The sequence below is a fragment of the Corythoichthys intestinalis genome, chromosome 17 (assembly GCF_030265065.1).
Source record: "Corythoichthys intestinalis isolate RoL2023-P3 chromosome 17, ASM3026506v1, whole genome shotgun sequence".
Taxonomy (NCBI): Eukaryota; Metazoa; Chordata; class Actinopteri; order Syngnathiformes; family Syngnathidae; genus Corythoichthys; species Corythoichthys intestinalis.
The window spans coordinates 8,070,080-8,088,295 of record NC_080411.1 but is presented as its reverse complement, the minus strand read 5'-3'; the positions used below and the strand labels follow the sequence as shown (position 1 = coordinate 8,088,295).

At 39.2% G+C, this 18,216-nt stretch overlaps 2 protein-coding genes across 7 annotated transcripts in view; one reads left to right on the top strand and one right to left on the bottom strand.

Annotated features, from left to right (window-relative positions):
* Nucleotides 1-586: 586 nt before the first annotated feature.
* pomk (protein O-mannose kinase) lies at nt 587-6,027 on the bottom strand. 4 transcript variants are annotated; one of them, XM_057819201.1, is made up of 4 exons: nt 5,906-6,020; nt 3,696-3,864; nt 2,293-2,568; nt 587-2,210 (listed from the first exon to the last, which is right to left on the bottom strand). In XM_057819201.1, the coding sequence occupies exons 3-4, from the start codon at nt 2,560-2,562 to the stop codon at nt 1,419-1,421; spliced, it is 1,062 nt and encodes a 353-aa protein (XP_057675184.1). In that variant the 5' UTR covers nt 2,563-2,568; nt 3,696-3,864; nt 5,906-6,020; the 3' UTR covers nt 587-1,418. The 4 variants fall into 4 exon arrangements, with proteins under 4 accessions (XP_057675184.1, XP_057675185.1, XP_057675186.1 ...); XM_057819202.1 differs by having other exon boundaries at nt 2,293-2,563; XM_057819203.1 differs by lacking the exon at nt 3,696-3,864 and having other exon boundaries at nt 2,293-2,563; nt 5,906-6,006.
* Nucleotides 6,028-6,284: 257 nt separating this feature from the next.
* The window catches only part of pam (peptidylglycine alpha-amidating monooxygenase), a 48,170-nt gene continuing 36,238 nt past the window's right edge, over nt 6,285-18,216 (top strand). Inside the window, exon 1 of one of the 3 annotated variants that reach the window (XM_057818535.1) lies at nt 6,285-6,360. The gene's annotated coding sequence lies outside the window, so the exon portion shown is untranslated. Of the gene's footprint in view, nt 6,361-6,982; nt 7,104-18,216 lie in introns of those variants that run through there. The other 2 variants (XM_057818537.1, XM_057818536.1) reach the window with 2 other exon arrangements.

The following is an 18,216-nucleotide window of genomic DNA, read 5'->3' as shown; positions in this document are numbered from 1 at the left end:
ACATGCCCCGCTCAAAAAGATTAAAATGACAGCACAGTGCAATGTCCACTTGTTACTTGTGTTTTTTTGGAGCTTTGTCACCCTCTGCTGGTGTTTGGGTGCAACTGATTTTATAGGCTTTGGCACCCATGAGCATTGTGTAATTATTGACATCAACAATGGCGGCCTACTAGTTTATTTTTTGATTGAAAATTTTACAAATTTTATTAATACGAAAACATTAAGAGGGATTTTAATATAAAATTTCTATAACTTGTACTAACATTTATCTTTTAAGAACTACAAGTCTTTCTATCCATGGATCGCTTTAACAAAATGTTAATAATGTTAATGCCATCGGGTTGATTTATTGTTATAATAAACAAATACAGTACTTATGTACCATATGTTGAATGTATATATCCATTTTGTGTCTTATCTTTCCATTCCAACAATAATTTACAGAAAAATATGGCATATTTTACAGATGGTTTGAATTGCGATTAGTTACGATTAATTAATTTTTAAGCTGAAATTATCTCGATTAAAAATTTTAATCGTTTGTCAGCCCTAGCTTATATTAATGTCTTAACTTCTCGATGACTTTTTTAAATTATATGAACTTCCACATGGCTAATTTTAACCTGTATATAAATATTAGTCTTTGAACTTAAAAATTCAAACGATTCCGGGAGCATCAGAGTGATAAAACCGGTTCCCATCGATGCTCGATGCCCATCCCTACTATTAACCCAAATAAATCAATAAATAAGCTGCACTGAACTATAAGCCGCAGGATGAAGGAAAAAAGTAGCGGCTTATAGTCCGAAAATTACGGTATATATATTTTGGATTTGTTTGTATATTTTTACACTAATTGACTATAAATCTGACTAAATAATTACAACAAGGATTTGGATACGACAAACAAGCATGTTAAACACTATACGCATTGCTAATTGTAAATAAAAAAGTAAACAAGCAAATACCTTTATGATACGATCAACAGAATACATTTTGCATTTTAGAGTTGGCATAATAAGATAAGGATAATTAAATAAGGTGCATTTATTGTAGTCCACATCTTAGAAAATTTGTTCCATAGCCATAATGTCATCGAATAACTTTCACTGCATTTATTCAACACAGATTAGAAAACACATCCTTTCAAATTTAATTACATGTTTGACATAACAATTTCATGCTCGGTGGTTTCTGGCCGCCCAGAAATTTCAATGGTTCACACCTTTTTGAAGAGTGAATATGCTGTTCTTACCTTCCTATATGAATTGCAAAACTGGTTGCCATTTTACCTTGAGGCGCTGATGTCTGCTGCTGCTGAATGTTACTAAAATGTAACAATTAATTTAACTCAGTTGCATTTAAAACTAAGCAATCAGTGAAGTAACAAACTTACTTTTAAAATAATCAATACTTTTTCAAGTAACTTTGGCAACACTGCTGTACTTTTCAAATGAGCGAGTGTTGTCTCGTGCCATATTGCTGTAAAGCGCCTTGTAAATCATCAAAACATCCAAGGCTGAAGGGCGGAGTTTTGGGTCTTCTGCTTTACACTCCTTATGAATCTGAAAGAGATGGAAGTGAATCAAATCTCCTCCAGCTACTTTTCCTATCAGGAACTGAACTACATCTGGGATCTTCCAGATATCCGTCTTTTCATCATATTCATGCATTAGTTCATTTGAAAAAGGCTTCCCTTTATTATTGAACGGCCACAGCTGCTCAGGTGCAACAAAGTCCCCACTGAGCTCCCTGGGACCACATTTTACCAATAAGCCCCTGGATATATCCACCTCAGGTAGTGCATCTAGGTCATTCACCACCAAGTGAAAGTCATTTGTGAGCAAAAACTGGGAAAGTGTTTTCTCCAATGTGTTGGAATCGCACATAACCCTCCGTCCAGCTGGACTATTGTGGAGGTAATGGAGGACAGAGACGTAGTCTATCGCCAACATCAGCCTTGTCTGCCAAGTGTCTTTATGTTTTTGCTGCTCCCGTGCCAGTGCTGCATTCAAATTTAATAGTGACCCCAGTGGATGATACTCAGTGACCATGGTATGGTTTTCAAGGCAAAATCCCACCAACTGTACCACCAGAGGGCCTTGCAGTGCCTTTAACATGGACAATCCGTGGAGAAAATCCTCAGCGTAATCCATAGTAGACAATTGGGACACAGCCACTTTTTGGCCCTTCCATTCTGCCAAGTAAACCTAATAAGCAAAAAGGCTGTTTAAAAGATTGTATGATTCCTCTAGCAGAGATGTGAGACCATAAAAAAGCAAACTACTCTACCTTCTTTACTCCACCGTGGCCGATTAGCCTCAGCTTGCGAACATCTGATTTGATCAGGGAACAATTAAGCCAGGGAGTGCAGTTCCTCATTGTTGGCATTTTAAAATATTGAGTCACACAGCTATCGTGGGTAGGGACTGCTTGTCCGTCTGACTGATACACAGAATCCAAATAAAGATAGATCAAGATGTTGCTCAGGAGTAAAGCTGCAAGGCAGATCGCCACCAATGAAGTCCTCTGGTAGATTGAAAGGCTGCCTTGATGACCCATACTGTACTGCAACCAACAAGGAAACAAATCAATGCAACATAAAAGAGCCAACGAAAACTTAAGTAAACCTGATAAATGGGGTCCTTCATTTGATGGGTAGGCCTGCTATAGACCCTACTCACCAACGTCACAGAATGACGTGTCGCTGTATCCGGCCGCCATATCGTCCATCATTGTTAATCCGTATTCTCAAAGGTTTCAATTTAAACCCCGGCGCTTTCAGACGCTGTAATCTCAATGAATGCGTTGCATAAAAGGCGTTATGTGGAAAAGCTTCAGTCTATCCATTCGCCAGATCCATATTTGATGCCTAAATCGATATTTTTCGACCCGCTGTCTTCGCCTGACATCTGCTACCCTGATATCTACAACTATCTTGTCCACACAAAATCAGCCTATTCTCACGAAACTTTGAAAAACTTTAAGGGCAGCACTCTAAGCAACATTACCCCGTGTGACCCTTTACTTCCAATTTTCTAAAATGGCGACAATCCAAAAAAAAAAAAACAAGTTGACTGCAACGGCCGACGCTTCAAGGATAGGTGGATAATGGACTATTTCTTCAATCAAACACGCAACAACTGTTTCTGCCTCATTTGCAAAGAGAAAGTCGCTGTTTTCAAAGAGTTCAATGTGACGCGATAATGATATTACCGAACAAGACACGCTGACATGTACGACAACATTACAGGGAAGATACGCAGCGAGAAATTATACCAACTTGAAGCTAGTTTAATTTCACAGCAGCAGTATTTCGCAAGAGCCCGAGTGTCGAAAGAGAACGCCACAAAGACGAGATTGTTGAAATTATGGATTAAAAAAATTATAAAGCAAATGTGACGCAGATAAGGGCTTGCTAAAATTTGTTTAAATATATTGTTCTATGTAAATCAGCCAAGGTAGCCCCCCGCATTTTTACCACACCAAATCTGGCCCCCTTTGCAAAAGGTTTGGACACACCTGTTTAACTTATTTCACTTGGTACCAGCTAAATATTATTCAAAAAATAATGATGGTGGAAGAAATAAGCATCTTGAATTTGAAACTGAATGTTGTCGGCGATTAGCCTCGCAGTGATCTTAATTGTGGTTGTCAGCCCCAAACCCTCTAAATATATATTAAATGCATCTTACCAGATATAAAATGACTACTACATAATCTGTGGTAATCGTTTGGAGCCCAGTTTTCTCGTCGAATTGCAGCAGTCCATCTCGCTCTCCTCTCCGGGTCTCTCGGAATACGGTAGAACTTCAAGTCTCTCCGTCTATCTTCTCTGTTACTGCAACCAACCGCCACACACGCCTGCAACCAACCGCCACACACGCCTTCACCATTTTGATTATTAATGTTAACGAGCAGAAAAACATGCCATAATAGGAGGAATTTACGTAGCGGTAATGCGTCAACACGACGAGTTGACGGACAATATGGCGCGGAGGCGTGGTTGTGACGTCATGTGAGTAGGGTCTATTGCTTTCATGATGATGTCATAAGAACTCTATACAATACATACAGTGGGGCAAATAAGTATTTAGTCAACCACTAATTGTGTAAGTTCTCCCACTTGAATATATTAGAGAGGCCTGTAATTCTCAACATGGGTAAACCTCAAACATGAGAGACAGAATGTGGAAAAAAAACATAATCCCATTGTTTGATTTTTAAATTTATTTGCAAATCATGGTGGAAAATAAGAATTTGATCAATACCAAAAGTTCATCTCAATACTTTGTTACGTACCCTTTGTTGGTTACATTACCACAACAATAATAGTCCTTCGGTTAACGGACTCATTTCAAGGAGTAGGGAGAAATTCTAATCGCCGTGTAAAGAGTTTTACTAGTTTCGGCATACCAATTATATTGCTGTCTATTGCCAGCCATAGCTAGACAAAACAAAAAGAGCAGAAGTCCTTGTACTGTAGCTAACACAGAGGGACATCGAGGTAAAATTTAACTTTGCAAGGAGAGAAATAAGAGTCATTTTTCGAGTGTCCCAGAGCTCGCGAAACTTAGAAAGAAAGCACATTTATAAAGGTTTCGTCAGCTGTGATTGCGCATACCCATCTGCCGAAACAGCCTGATAGCACAGATATAAGTACACCTGCCTCTCTGCTATTGATGCATTATGTTATGCTGTTATGCACTGTTGACGCTAGCGCGGCGGCACTCTGAAAATAGATGCCCTGCCTCTCGGCACAAATTCATTCAAACATGCCGTTCCGTCCAAGACGACCGTCCACCGCTCAATTTCGCCGAAAAGTCCAATCATAAAAACTGTAATCCCGGATGGAGGGAAGAAGGAGAGGAGTTGGTATTGAGTTACCCATTTTATTGTGACAACAATAATAAAGAAAAACAATAATAAAATAACAGAGGGCTGCCGCGAGATGCGACCACTATCGCTTGCTCTCTCGCCCGTTACCCCATTCTCCTACTCGCTTCTCTTTACGTCACAGCTCCCGAGTCCGATCGTCTCTTCAGGGGGCCGCGAATAGTTACGGACACTACAATACACACTGATTAGGTTGCCGCTGAACCCTTAATAACTAGGCTGCCACCAAATTGAAACATCCATAAAAACTTTTTTTTTTTTAAAAGACATCTCTTTTGCAAGGCGTGGTGGCTTTTATTTTGATTGCACCACAATCTTTTGTATGTAGGGGAAACCCTTTATTGGAGGTATTGCCTCCTCGGCAGCCACCCTCCGCAAACATGTTTTACATGTCAGTCCAAACCGCGGCTGTCTGTAACTTTTCTGTAGCCAAAGTATTCCCATATCAGCAATTTGGTTTTCTTAAATAGGGTAAAAATGTTAAGGAGTTTCACCTCCTCCAGCCATCATGTAACACAGCTGATTTATTGACACTGAGCAACAACCGGTGGGGGAGAGTTGAGACTTGCAGCTGCAAGCCAGGGATTTCTCCATGCATTTTTGGGACATAAAAAATAGCTAATACCTTAGGGACGGTATGATGCAAAATTTTGGCGGTTGTGAAACCTTGACGTTTTCATACCACGGTATACCTTTAAACCGGTAATCGGCACATGTCTAGTATGTACAACAAAATACGTACATATCAAGTGTCCCCCTTATTACTACATTGTACTATTCACGTTCTAAAGAAGTGCAAAATTTCCAAGTTCTAGAATTCTCCTTTTACTTAACAAAAAAGACGAAAACAGTAATTCACAAACACGTTCACATATACAATACAGCAACAGAACTTAAGTTCTGTATCCTACGAAAGAACCCAAAGATCTGACTTTAGCCTGCCTTCTTGAAAAACACGAAAGCATCATTTTAAATGTGTAAACTACACACAATGTGTAAACCTACTTACCTAAAACCCAACTGAGTCACATTAACCTTTTCACAAGTTGAAAAGGTTTAGGACACGTTCATCATAACGCCATAACTGCAACGTAGGTAAAGATTTCTCGCATTTGACTAGCTACATAAAACCGGAACAAACATCAACTTCCTGTAAAATCTTCACAGTAAAATAATACGGTTTGAGCGTTGTGGTTGGTTTTTATGAATGAAATCTAGACAACTATTTGTCACAGCAAAATCGACTAAATTCGTTTGAAATAATGTCCTATTTCTTTGATCGAATAAGTAAGGGCCAAAAGTTACATACAGTCCTGATGAATTTGAAGCCGTTTTGATATGCTTTATTTTGGAAAAAATTGAAATCGGGGCGGATCTGTGTCGGTAACTGACAAGATAATTCCATTAGCATGACTGAAGTTACCGTCATAATACATTCGATACAAGCACATATACAGCGTGCAGGTAATCACCTTTTCGTGTTTATTCAATACAAGTAAAACAGTATATTTACTGGCTAACCTGTGGTATACAGCCTGCAAAGGATGTATTATTTTATCAAATTAATTAGCTGCTATGGCATTTTTACCTATCAAAAGCTATTTTTCTAAATGCGTTTACTTGTTAACATCTGCACGTCATAATGACGTGATACAGTACACGATAGAGCCTGTCGGTTTATACGATAACTCAAGAGATGTTGAGTGTTTATTAGTGGCTATATTTCACTAGTTTAAAATGGCTATTTTGTAGCTTTGAGTAGCTTCCTGTTTATTTGAGGCGTGACATCAAACAAGGTCTTTAGAAATTGCGCTCGGAATTAATACCTCGCCAATGTCGAATATGTCAAATTTAAAGCAAACAAAGCGCTTTCAACCTAATCCTAACTTCATCCAATTTAGCTTGTTTATTTTGTAACGGTTCCAGTTTCAGCTAGTTTAGCTTGCTTGGGCTTTGCATTGTGTTTCTTTTGAGATGCAGGCGTGATACTTGAACGTTGTGTTACAGGTAGGATTGTGGCTGTCATTGTATTTAGTCGGAGACTACGTGCTGTATTCCATGATCAGACTCAGCCCTGTTTCCATAGTTTCATCTCCTCCCTTTGGATGTGATGTCAGGACGTCACTGTGCGGTTCAGTCGCCTCCTCCCCCTGTTACTTCCACCTGACTGTTGTTATGGATGAGTCACACAGTAGTGAGTCACACTGGTGTGTATATTACCGATTATTGCTGTAATCGCAATCATTTAGTTTTGATAACTGTCGCATATAGTCAGGGCTGTCAACAGATTTGCAGGGGCCCGGGGACAAGAGACCATTATAGGGCCCCCCCACCCCTGCCATCGACTTGTCACGACAACATACGCAATACTTTAACTAGGGTTGTTCCGATCATGTTTTTTTGCTCCCAATCCGATCGTTTTAGTTTGAGTATCTGCCGATCCCAGTATTTCCCGATCCGATTGCTTTTTTTTGCTCCCGATTCAATTCCAATCATTCCCGATCATTTTTCCCGATCATATACATTTTGGCAATACATTAAGAAAAAAATTAATAAAACTCTGACGAATACCATACTTTTCGCACTATAAGGCGCACCTGACTATAAGCCGCCACCCATCGGATTTGGCACGAAAACCGCATTTGTTCATAGATAAACTGCACTGGACTATAAGCCGCAGCTGTCCACACTATATTATGGGAAATTTACACCAAAAGATATTAACCGGTAACACTTTATTTGACATCATACGACTGTCATAAGACCAAATGAACCACCATGAAGCTTTGCTTGCCTGGCTCTGCCAGACTATTCTCCCTGTATTTTTCAAACACTGAGAGAAATAGTCTGGGAACCATCCCATTAACGGCCTTTCGAGCAGCTCCAAAATCAATCGACAAATCAGATTCGTTTATTTGCGTGACGTGTTCTTCACGAGCAACGTCACTCTTGCGCGTCGAAAGTCGTCTCTTCAACAACACAGATGGTGAACGGGAGAGCCGAGAATATGTTCCGAATCAGTTTTAAATTACCTAAAACACATCGACACGAGTCATTGACAACAGTCTGTCTCGCGCTAGCCATGTCGAATAAACTCCGCTCTCTCTTCGTATGTTTACTTCCACGCGCAAGTCCCTCGTCCTGCCCTCGCCATTTTACTAACGTCACGTCTGCCCGTCGCTGATTGGTCCACTCCGCTGTCTGTTTGCTGTGGCTTGCTCCGCCCTGGAAATTGTATCCGCGTGAATGGTGGCCAGACTCAATAGCTGGAACAGCGGTGAGTCTAGTGTACCAGGCAAAAGCTTTGCAGCCAATTGGTTCAAAGCTTCATTACTTCAAGAAGCTTCATTTATCCATCACTGCTCCGTTGAGGGAGACAGTCAACCTTTGCTGCCACCTGCTGTCAACACTGTTTTCATCCAACATGCCTCTTAGCATGCATTGCGGCGCTACAGATGTAAATAAAATAAAAAATCATGTTCTGTGCTAATTATTTCTTCAGTTACTGTTCTAGTTGTCTCATTAATTGCTAGTTATGGAAATTGGTAACACTTTATTTGAAAGTGGGGTCATAAGACTGTCATTAAATAATCATAATTAACACATGACATTGTCATGAGCATTAATTAATGCTTATAACAGATGTCATCTTGTGCCATCCGGCAAATTGTCTCACTTTTTAATGGATGTAAACGATCCGAGCTGGACGTAAATGGAGATAATGATATAATTTTCTGGATGACACTTCATTCAGTAATGCCTATGATCATGTCATGTCATAATTATGACGATCTTATGAGTGTTGTGAAGCTGCTTTCAAAGTGTTATCTATTAACCCAAATAAATCAACAAATAAGCCGCGCTGGACCACGGGATTCAAAATGAGAGAAAAAAGTAGCGGCTTTAGTCCGGAAATTACGGTATATACATTCAACATACAGTACATAAGTACTGTATTTGTTTATTATGACAATAAATCCTCAAGACGGCATTTACATTATTAACATTCTTTCTGTGAGAGGGATCCACGGATAGAAAGACTTTAATTCTTAAGGGATAAATGTGACTTTGTATATTGTGACTAAATACTGCCATCTAGTGTATTTGTTGAGCTTTCAGTAAATGATACTGCTGCCATTTAACGTCTGACCAAATGCATGATGGGAAGTGCAACCATAACCGTGCGTCGTGGTACCAATTGATATATCTTCTCTGCGTTGGGAAATAACATAGGGTCTTAAGAAAAAGATCAACTACTACCTTTCTTCCCCACATTGCTTGCCATGATATTTCTAATGGTTGAGAGAGGGATTGTAAGGCTTTAACCAATTAAAAAAAGGCTTTAAAGGCAAAATTCTCTCTACTCAGTTTACGTAGCCTTTTAATTCTATGAATACGTAAGATTGGGCCATTATAGATTCAACGTGAAAATGCGTGAGTGGGTAGTGCAGCGCATGCGTTCATTGCGTTAGATATTTAAATGTTATTACCGCCGTTAACGCGATAAATTTGATAGCCCTACTTTAAGCCAAAACTACAGACTCTGGATGAGTGTAAGCGATTTTGTCTGTAACGTTACATACAATTAGAAAACGATTTAATTAAAAAAAAAATATATATATATATATATATATATATATATATATATATATATATATATATATATATATTAAAAAGAGGCATGTCCGATATTTTTTTTGCTGATTCCGATACTTTGAAAATGACTAACCCTAACCCTCAAACCCTTTGCAAGCAATGACGGTGTACATTTTCAAATTATTAAATATTTAAATTTAACAGACCGTAATGTAATGTGACACAATATAAACAAACAGTTTCCATCTTTTGTCCCATGTAGGCAACAATACAATTCAACTGAGAGTGCTATGCCCGCCTGCTAAGCAACAAAACATTATAACTAAACATCCTGTGCCAGCCCCCTCCTTATCCCTGGTGTTATCAAGCCCTGAAACAGTGATGCGCCTAGATTTTTTTTACAGCAAAGTCATTTATGTATGAAATCCAGTTTTTGTGCAAGCTTACGCTCACTAGAGAGCATGGTGTTACCGGCATCCCCAAGGAGCCGCTGTTCCCTACAATATGGCCAATATTTACCAATTTGGCACAGACAAAGAGGTGGGCGAGCGTAAGGAAGTGAGATAGGAGTTGTTGACAGTTGTTGCGCATTATATTTACTCAGTCTTCTCTACTATAATGAGGACCAACACGGTAGGACAGTATAACCCAGAAACGTCAACAGCGCGACAACGTGGCTGCCGCGAGAATGCAGTGAAACGCGGGCGTTAAAGTCAATCAGCCAATGCACACCAGTCGCAGTCCGGCCGCGTTTTAGACGCGTCCCAGAAGCGGCTCAACACGATGCACGCGAAAAGAACGGCAGAGTTTATTATTTGACGCGAGACGCGACCCTCCTGCGTCAATACTACTACCGGTAGGTAGGATTGGGCGGACCGGAAATCATTCCTGTAAAAATACGGTGGATCCGGTCGATTTTCAAACTAATATGCAATCGTAACCCACTTTTTGAGTCCATCAGATCTCTTGAGTGATAGAGTGTGTAATAAACAAGTAGCACATTTATATTTTGCATTTTGTTTTCTTACTGTACTGAAAATGAACCGAACCATGACCTCAAAACCGAGGTACATACCGAACCGAGATTTTTGTGTACCGTTACACCTCTAATTTTAATAGCTTGGAACAAACCTATTGACCTTCACAGCTGTTAGTGTTTGTGAAATGTCCTTTGAAGAAAATTACAGAGACTGTGAGTGTGCACTTCATTTCTGTCTATACACATGCAGAGTTTATAAACTCATGCATTTGTATACTCGTGGCTTTGAAAAATAACTCGTTGGACAATCTTTTTGACCCTCGGGCCATGAAGGGTTTAAAACTTTAGCCGAGAACAGTAGAGAAACTCACATTCAGTTTCAGTGGACCAGTGTTGTTGATCTCCCTTTTTGCAAGTGAGTCAAAAAGTCAGTTGTACGTTGAGTTTTGGCAATTCTCAGGATAGATCTGAAAAGTTGGTCAGTTAATTTGGAACTGTGACACGCTTTGTTTATGTTCATGGCACGGAATGTCTGTTCTTTTTAGATACATTCCAATCGCACCCTTTGTGTTGCTGTTTCAAGAGTTTTGTGAAGAGATGGTTTCAAAAACACAACTAACAGCTGAATTCTCTGTGCAGATCGTTAAGTGATTTGCATGATTTCTGTTTACAGAATCCATCATCACAAAATTGGTCTGAATGTGGTAAAATCCTGGTTTTGAAATGCTTTGGGTTTTTTTTCTCTAAATATAATTAAGCCATTTATCCGTCCAAGTCAGGCAGACTACGGCAGGAAGCGGGCAGTTGCTTGCATAATAAGGTGAAAATGAGATGTTAAATACTGTAGTTCCCATTTCAGAGCCACTTGTTTGCAGAGAAGGTTGACGTGCAAAGGTGATTGCAATCAATTGGTAAACAGAATTTAGAACAACCTTCAAACAGGGTGCACACTCATTTCTGCCACTATTATGCATGGAAAAAGTAAGGGGAAAATATTAATTCCACAATAGGTCCCCTTTTTGAATATGTTTTTTAAATTTTTTTATGTAATTTGTAGAAGCTTGTCTGGCCAGATTAAAAAGACCCTCTGAGCCTTATGTTGGCCTTTGGCTGTAGTTAGGTGTCTGGGTTAGATGATGCAATGTGTTTGCTAGTACTGTGTTGTGCTTTATACACATTATCCCAAACCAGAACTCACCATGAGAAGATTATGAAATTCAAAACTAAGACAAGCCAAGACTGAGATGAGACCAAGACCATAAAAGTCTATAAGTATACTGTATCCTGTATATAATTAGATCTACATATTTTTAACTTTTACAATTCAAAATATGATCGATGTCTGCCATCTTTTAGTGCAAAGTAGTAGTTACATGAGGCACCGTATTTGTCGCTCTCTCTTGTGTAAAAGCAATGTTGCACCAGTACCATTTTTTGGCTCCAATACCGATACCTGCTGTGCCGTATCGTCTGATACCTATACCATACCCATACAACTTTGTTTGAAATGTATATATTGAACCCAGTAGAACTTTTTATTGCATACCTGGTATGGGTGGCGATTGTTAAATAAACCTTTTGCTCTCAAAGGTCAAAATAGTGCTAAATTCGTGATATTAAAACATGGATAATACTAGCCCAACAGTAAGAAAGTAAAAATACAATGAATGAATAATGAATAAACTTTTTTAAACCCTGAGTTTTGGCTCTCAAATGCCAAACGGTGCAACTTTAATGACATTATAAGTAATAATAATTGACCACAGTATCCTGTCTATTAGCCTCCCTCTCTGGACACCAGCAGTAACACACACTTAGCCGCTTAGCTTAGCTTACTTTGCTTACATCTACAGCACATTTGAATAGGCTCATTACAAATTGGGTATTAAAAGTTGAGTTCCATATTGAACCAATACGGAATATATTTAAATAGTTACATGTCCATGCATTTTAGGAGTTTTTGGGGATGTCCCTTTTTTTCCGTCTCTTGTACGGCTTTGGGCACGAAAGGGGGTGTCACTTTACTGCAGCATTTCTTTCAGCAAAAGGCAGTAAAAGTAAAGTAGACAAAGTCAGCTGACCAAGGTTTGTTGCTCTGGTCCAGCAACCCTGCTCTTGGTAGCAGTTTCTGCTGTTCGTTCACGTTTCGTCTTTAAATATTTCAAAGTATTGAAACTGGCCGATTTAACTCCACCTCTCGAAACTTTCAGGCGTCGAGTCTTGCATGCAGCCATCGTACTCGACGGAGATTGTTATTATGTTTTCCTCTCGTAGTTTGTTTTTCCTACATATGAAAAAGCTGCCCTGGCATTGGTTAAGAGCGGCTCTTGGCCTGGTCTTATTGGTCTGGAGCAGGCCAATAGCGATAGCTGCTTGGCATTCAAAGTGATCACGTGTCATCACACAACACAGAGACAGAGTGTAGTGAGCGTCAGGAGAAAAAAGGCTGCAGTCAAGTGTTATAACTACAGGCGTGCAAAATTTCCGATTCATAGATTATTCGCGATTTGGCCGTGGAAGATTCAAGAACGATTCATAAACATTCGAATTCCGATTATTGAATTATACCGGGTAAAGCGGAAATAAAACACAGTCAGCGCTGTCTTTGGGACGCCGCGGTTTTCGGGACGCAATGAGGAACGGACCAAGAGTAAATACCTTGTTCAACTCATGCCGCTAGATAAAAACAAAAAACAAAAAAACAATCATACCTGGCGGCAGCTGACAGCCGCTACAAACAGCGACCGGTTGCTAGTTGCTACAAACATACGGCAACATATGGCTATGGTAGATATCACATATTGTAGAACTAGATGTGAAATGACAGTAACGACAGTGTTGGAACATATACAAAGAACTAGATGCAAAATGACAGACTTGCCGCCATCTTAAAGCAGTATACTTCTCGAGAAGGCTCTGTTGTAGCGAACCTAATTACTTTTTATCTAAAATATCCCTAAATTGGCAAAATCTTGACTTGAATCGATCTTCAAATGATGAGGACTTGAGTATTTTATTTACTGTTTTTAACTGTTAACTTGATACTAAAATAGTTTGGTTTAGCCTGAGAGGATTTTTGAACAATTTTGGAACTAGTGTACAAAACATTAAAAGTGTGGTGGGGTGCATCAATAATCGATTTGTAATCGAATCGGAGCCTCTGAATCGTAATTGTAATCGAATGGTTAGATGTTCTAAGATTCCCAGCTCTAGTTATAACAATTGACCGGTAAATGGTATCTGCGCCCTCTTTGTTGGAGCTTGCCGATACCACCATTTATGGCCGGATCGGCCCCCCTGCCAATACTGGTATCAGTGCATCTTTCGTTAAAAGTCAGCAATGTTGCCTGTTGCAACTTTGCTGCCTAAAGGGTTAAGACCGGTCAGTTAGGTGGTGAAAGTTACAAGACAAGTTATCAAATTTTAGATTGGTTTCTTCCTTTTATAGCTAACATTCAAAGATTAACATGTGACTCATGGAACAATGAACACAAAATACAGAATATATGAATGCTTACTTTTAATCTTGTCATGTCCACTAGCCCCCTTTCTACCAACAAGCCCAACTCGTGAAGTTCCTGTTAGTGAAAGGTTCCTGTGGGCTATGTGGTTGACTTCTTCACTGCACTTCAAATATGATTGATGACCTACACTATGTATGAGAGTGTTAATGTGTAGCACATTACTGTCACTTGATGGCTCATAAACAGCAAACGGTAAATAGTGTGTTCATCTTTTCCTAGTTGCTAAAGTGAACATGCAAACTGTGCAAAGACAGTCTTTGAGTCAGGGAGTTACTGTTAAGGAAAACATTGAGAACCATTAAAAAAAGGTTCTTCATCTTTGGAGAACATCTGCACACATGTTATTGATGAGGCTGGTATGCACTTTATTTCTTTTTGAAGAGCTGCATGGTTGATATTTTAAATTCTCTACAATAAATATTAACATCATAACCAACTATGATAATGTGTTTTTCTAAATGAATGCACAAAATATGTATTCACTGTTCGGTATTGTTTAAAAGGCAACTGAGCAGCAGATGATATGCCGGAAAGTAAAAAGAAGCTGCGTTGAGCCTATTTAAAAATGTACAATCGCCCTGGAAATGGATACAGTTAGTTTTTGTGCATATCTAAATGCAGTCTGCCCTGTCTTGCACATCACTCATACACGGCAGTGTCTACTCTAGGCTTGTTTCCCAACAGTTGAAGTGCAGTCATTAAATTATTTACACTGCTAGTTAATAGCTTAAAGGGGAAGTTCAGAATTTTTGACATAAGGCTTATTAATCTTCCAGTTACTTGGGTTTAATGAATCGGTGGAGTTGATTTTAACAAATTACGTGCAGTTTGTTAGTTATTTGTTAGTTTCAGTGGCTAAGCTAGCGTGAGTCAATGGTGCCTGCTTAGCACACCAATAAAAAAAACAACATATACACACATGAGAATCACCGATGACCCGTGCAATCAATTTTGTTGGCTATGTTTTCAGGATAAAGTTATTAACACTTACCATTGCATGTCAATAACTGTGGTATGAACAGCAACATTTGTAATCCAGCAGGTCTGCAGGGGACAGGCTGTTTAGGCAAGCAGGGCAGAGTGATATAACATCGTTTTTTTTCACCGCAGATTTTTATTTTTTTGTGGGAATGAAAGGAACTTCCCAGCGTACTGAGCACGAGTGGCTGAAGCACTCCTCTCTATTGTGGTCACATTACGCACCTAAAAAAAAAAGTCACGCAGAATGAAATTAATTACGCAGTTTGGTGTGACGTCATTTTGGTCGCATGGGTATTTCGAACAATGATCTGCATTTTGAATTTATTTGACTATGATAAATCTGTTAATATTGTTTTTTATCGGCATGCTAAGCAGGCACCATTGACTCGCACTAGCTTAGCCACTCCGGAACCCTGAAACTAATAAATAACTGACAAACTGCACGGAGTTTGTTGAAATGAACACAACCGACTAATTTAGCCCCCGCTAACTGGAAGATTAAATCTAACGTCAAAAATTCTGAACTTCTGATTTAAGTAGAAACGGAACTAAGCTCAGTACATTACAGAAGTATACTGAGTCATTTGTGTGAAGTCGATCTGTAGTTACTGTAAATGTAGCAGGATTGAGCAGGTTAACTATACCTACCAGATTTATAAATATTTGACCAATCTATTACTGTAGTTTATGTGCACGTACTAATAGGTGTTCGCACACCTCTGTTATTTATAGACAAACCCATTTGAGTTACATAAATAATTTTAGAAAATACAAAATGGGGAAAAAAATTAAGCTTATGAATTACCCAATGGCTGTGGCTTTTGCCCTTCTAATTTTTGTTCAACTGAATAATTCATAATAATAAAAATTGAACTTTTTAATGATTATTTTCAAGTTTCAAGGAGAGTAAACAAGTTGAGACTAGACAGGTGCCGATTACCGGTTTCAAGGTATACTGTGGTATGAAAACGTAATTGTTTCAAAACCGCAAAAATTTTCCGTCATACCGTCCCTACTGTATTAGCTATTTTTTCATGTCCCAAAAATACAGGGAGAATTCCCTCACTTGCAGCTGCAAAGCTCAACCCTCCCCCACTTGTTGTTGCTCAGTGTCAGTGGGTCAGCTGTGCTACACGATGGCTGGAGGAGGTGAAACTCCTGAATTTTTTCCCCCATGAAAGAAATGAATGAAATCGCTAGAATGGGAATAATTCGGCTACATAAAAGTCACAGACGGCCACGGCTTAGAGGTGGAGGGCCAATTGACATGTAAAACATGTTTGCGGAGGATGGCTGCCGAGGAGGCAATACCTCCAATATGATTTCGCATTTATACAAAATTCAAGGTTAGTAAACACTGTCATGAACGTTTCGCACCAGCTACGAGAGTTAACATCAGTGTATTTCGTGTGTCTAGCTGTGATAAAATGTGTTTTTTTTCTCTCTGGCAACTGTGTTGAGAAAGAGTGTGTGTGTGTGTGTGTGTGTGTGTGTGTGTGTGTGTGTGTGTGCGTGTGTGTGTGTGTGTGTGCGTGTGTGTGTGTGTGTGTGTAGGTGTGTGTGTGTGTGTGTGTGTGTGTATTGTAAACATTATACGAGTCATACACATGTGTTTTTTATGGAAAATGATTCAACTTCTTTTGTTCTGACGGTAGTAATGTTGAGCTGTGGCTGTGGGTTTAAACCAGTGCTTCTCAATTATTTTCTGTTACGCCCCCTCTAGGAAGATGTAAACGTTCTTCGTCCCCCCCCCCCACCCCCCCCCAACTCTCTGCTGCCACTGTAAATATACTGTAGTATCATCTGTCTATATAATTCTTATTATAAGTACACTCTGCCTAACATTGTGTCCTTTTTAATATTAAAGAAGAAAAAAAGGTTAAAAAACACATCCATACTGTAAAAATAGACTCAAGATACATTTTTTGACCATTTGACACTGAAAAAAAAATCAAATCAATTAATAATCATGAATTCAAACTGACTAGCAACATTAACTTAAGAGGACTGTATGCCAAACTATTAGACTGAAAAAACAAAAAATAATAGAACAAAAACAACAGCGTTATTGGACGGAGAGACAGTTTTTATTTTTGCTGCGGGCAGTATCAGCTCCTTTGCTTGGGTGTTTGGTTATTTTGCATTGAGCAAATTGGTATGCCTCCTTATGTGATGTTGACAGTGCTCGCTGGTTTACTGAAGTAACACTGACAAAGCGGGGCGATTGTTGGCAATATTTGGCAGGTTTTCGCTGGGAAAAAATGAATTCCTGCTGTCCGCTGCGAACATTTTTAGACAAAGTAAACAGACTGGTCTTTCCTCGTCTCTCACTGCACTAAAAGTCAAAGCCAAATGCTGCATACGCTTCATCATATTTCTTTGTCTTAGCTTTTCATATCTCCAGTGCTCTTTGCTGTGTGCTCTTGTTTGGTTAAAAAATGCTGCGTTTCTGCTGAAAATGGGAGCGCCACTGCCACCCACTCAGTGGATGTGCAATTACAGTTTATTGTACTACGGCGAAAAAGTATGTTCCCCAAGGTCACATGCACCACCCCCAGCACCCTGGGGGGGCCCGCCCCACTATTTGAGAAGTACTGGTTTAAATTCACTTAAAGGACTGCATGTATTTTTTGAATATTTCAGTTATTTTTTGTTATTTTTTAAATTTTAACATATTACATATGTTTCAATTTGCTCATATGTTTTGATAAATGTTTTTTTGTTTGTTGTTTTTAACTCCGATATCTCAGAGTAACCGATTTTACAGCTGTAATTGCAATCATGTGATATTTTAGCTTAAGGTTATCATACCGTCAGAATCTCATACCGGCACATGCCGGTACAGGTAAAAAGTATTTTGGCCCACTCAAACTGCTCCAGTCGCCCATCTTTCTGGCATTGGTCAGCACAACACTCTATAATTTCTTGAGATATCATTGTATGCCGCACACATTTAAGATAACTTGAGCCAGATGCAACAAATGAGTCCCAGAACATAAATAACCTCCTTTAATGTTTCAAAGTAGGGGACCGTGTACATCTCTGTGATCACTGTGGATTTAACAGAGGTGTAACAAGACATTTGAGCACCTGTGTAGACCATGAAAGTGCCTTGTAAATGTATAAATAAAAATGCATACGTAGGCAGTAGGGATGGGTTTGGTCCCGCTTGATGTCAAGTTCATCGACCAACCCGCGTAACTACGAAATGGAAAACATGTAGACTAATCGTATGCATCG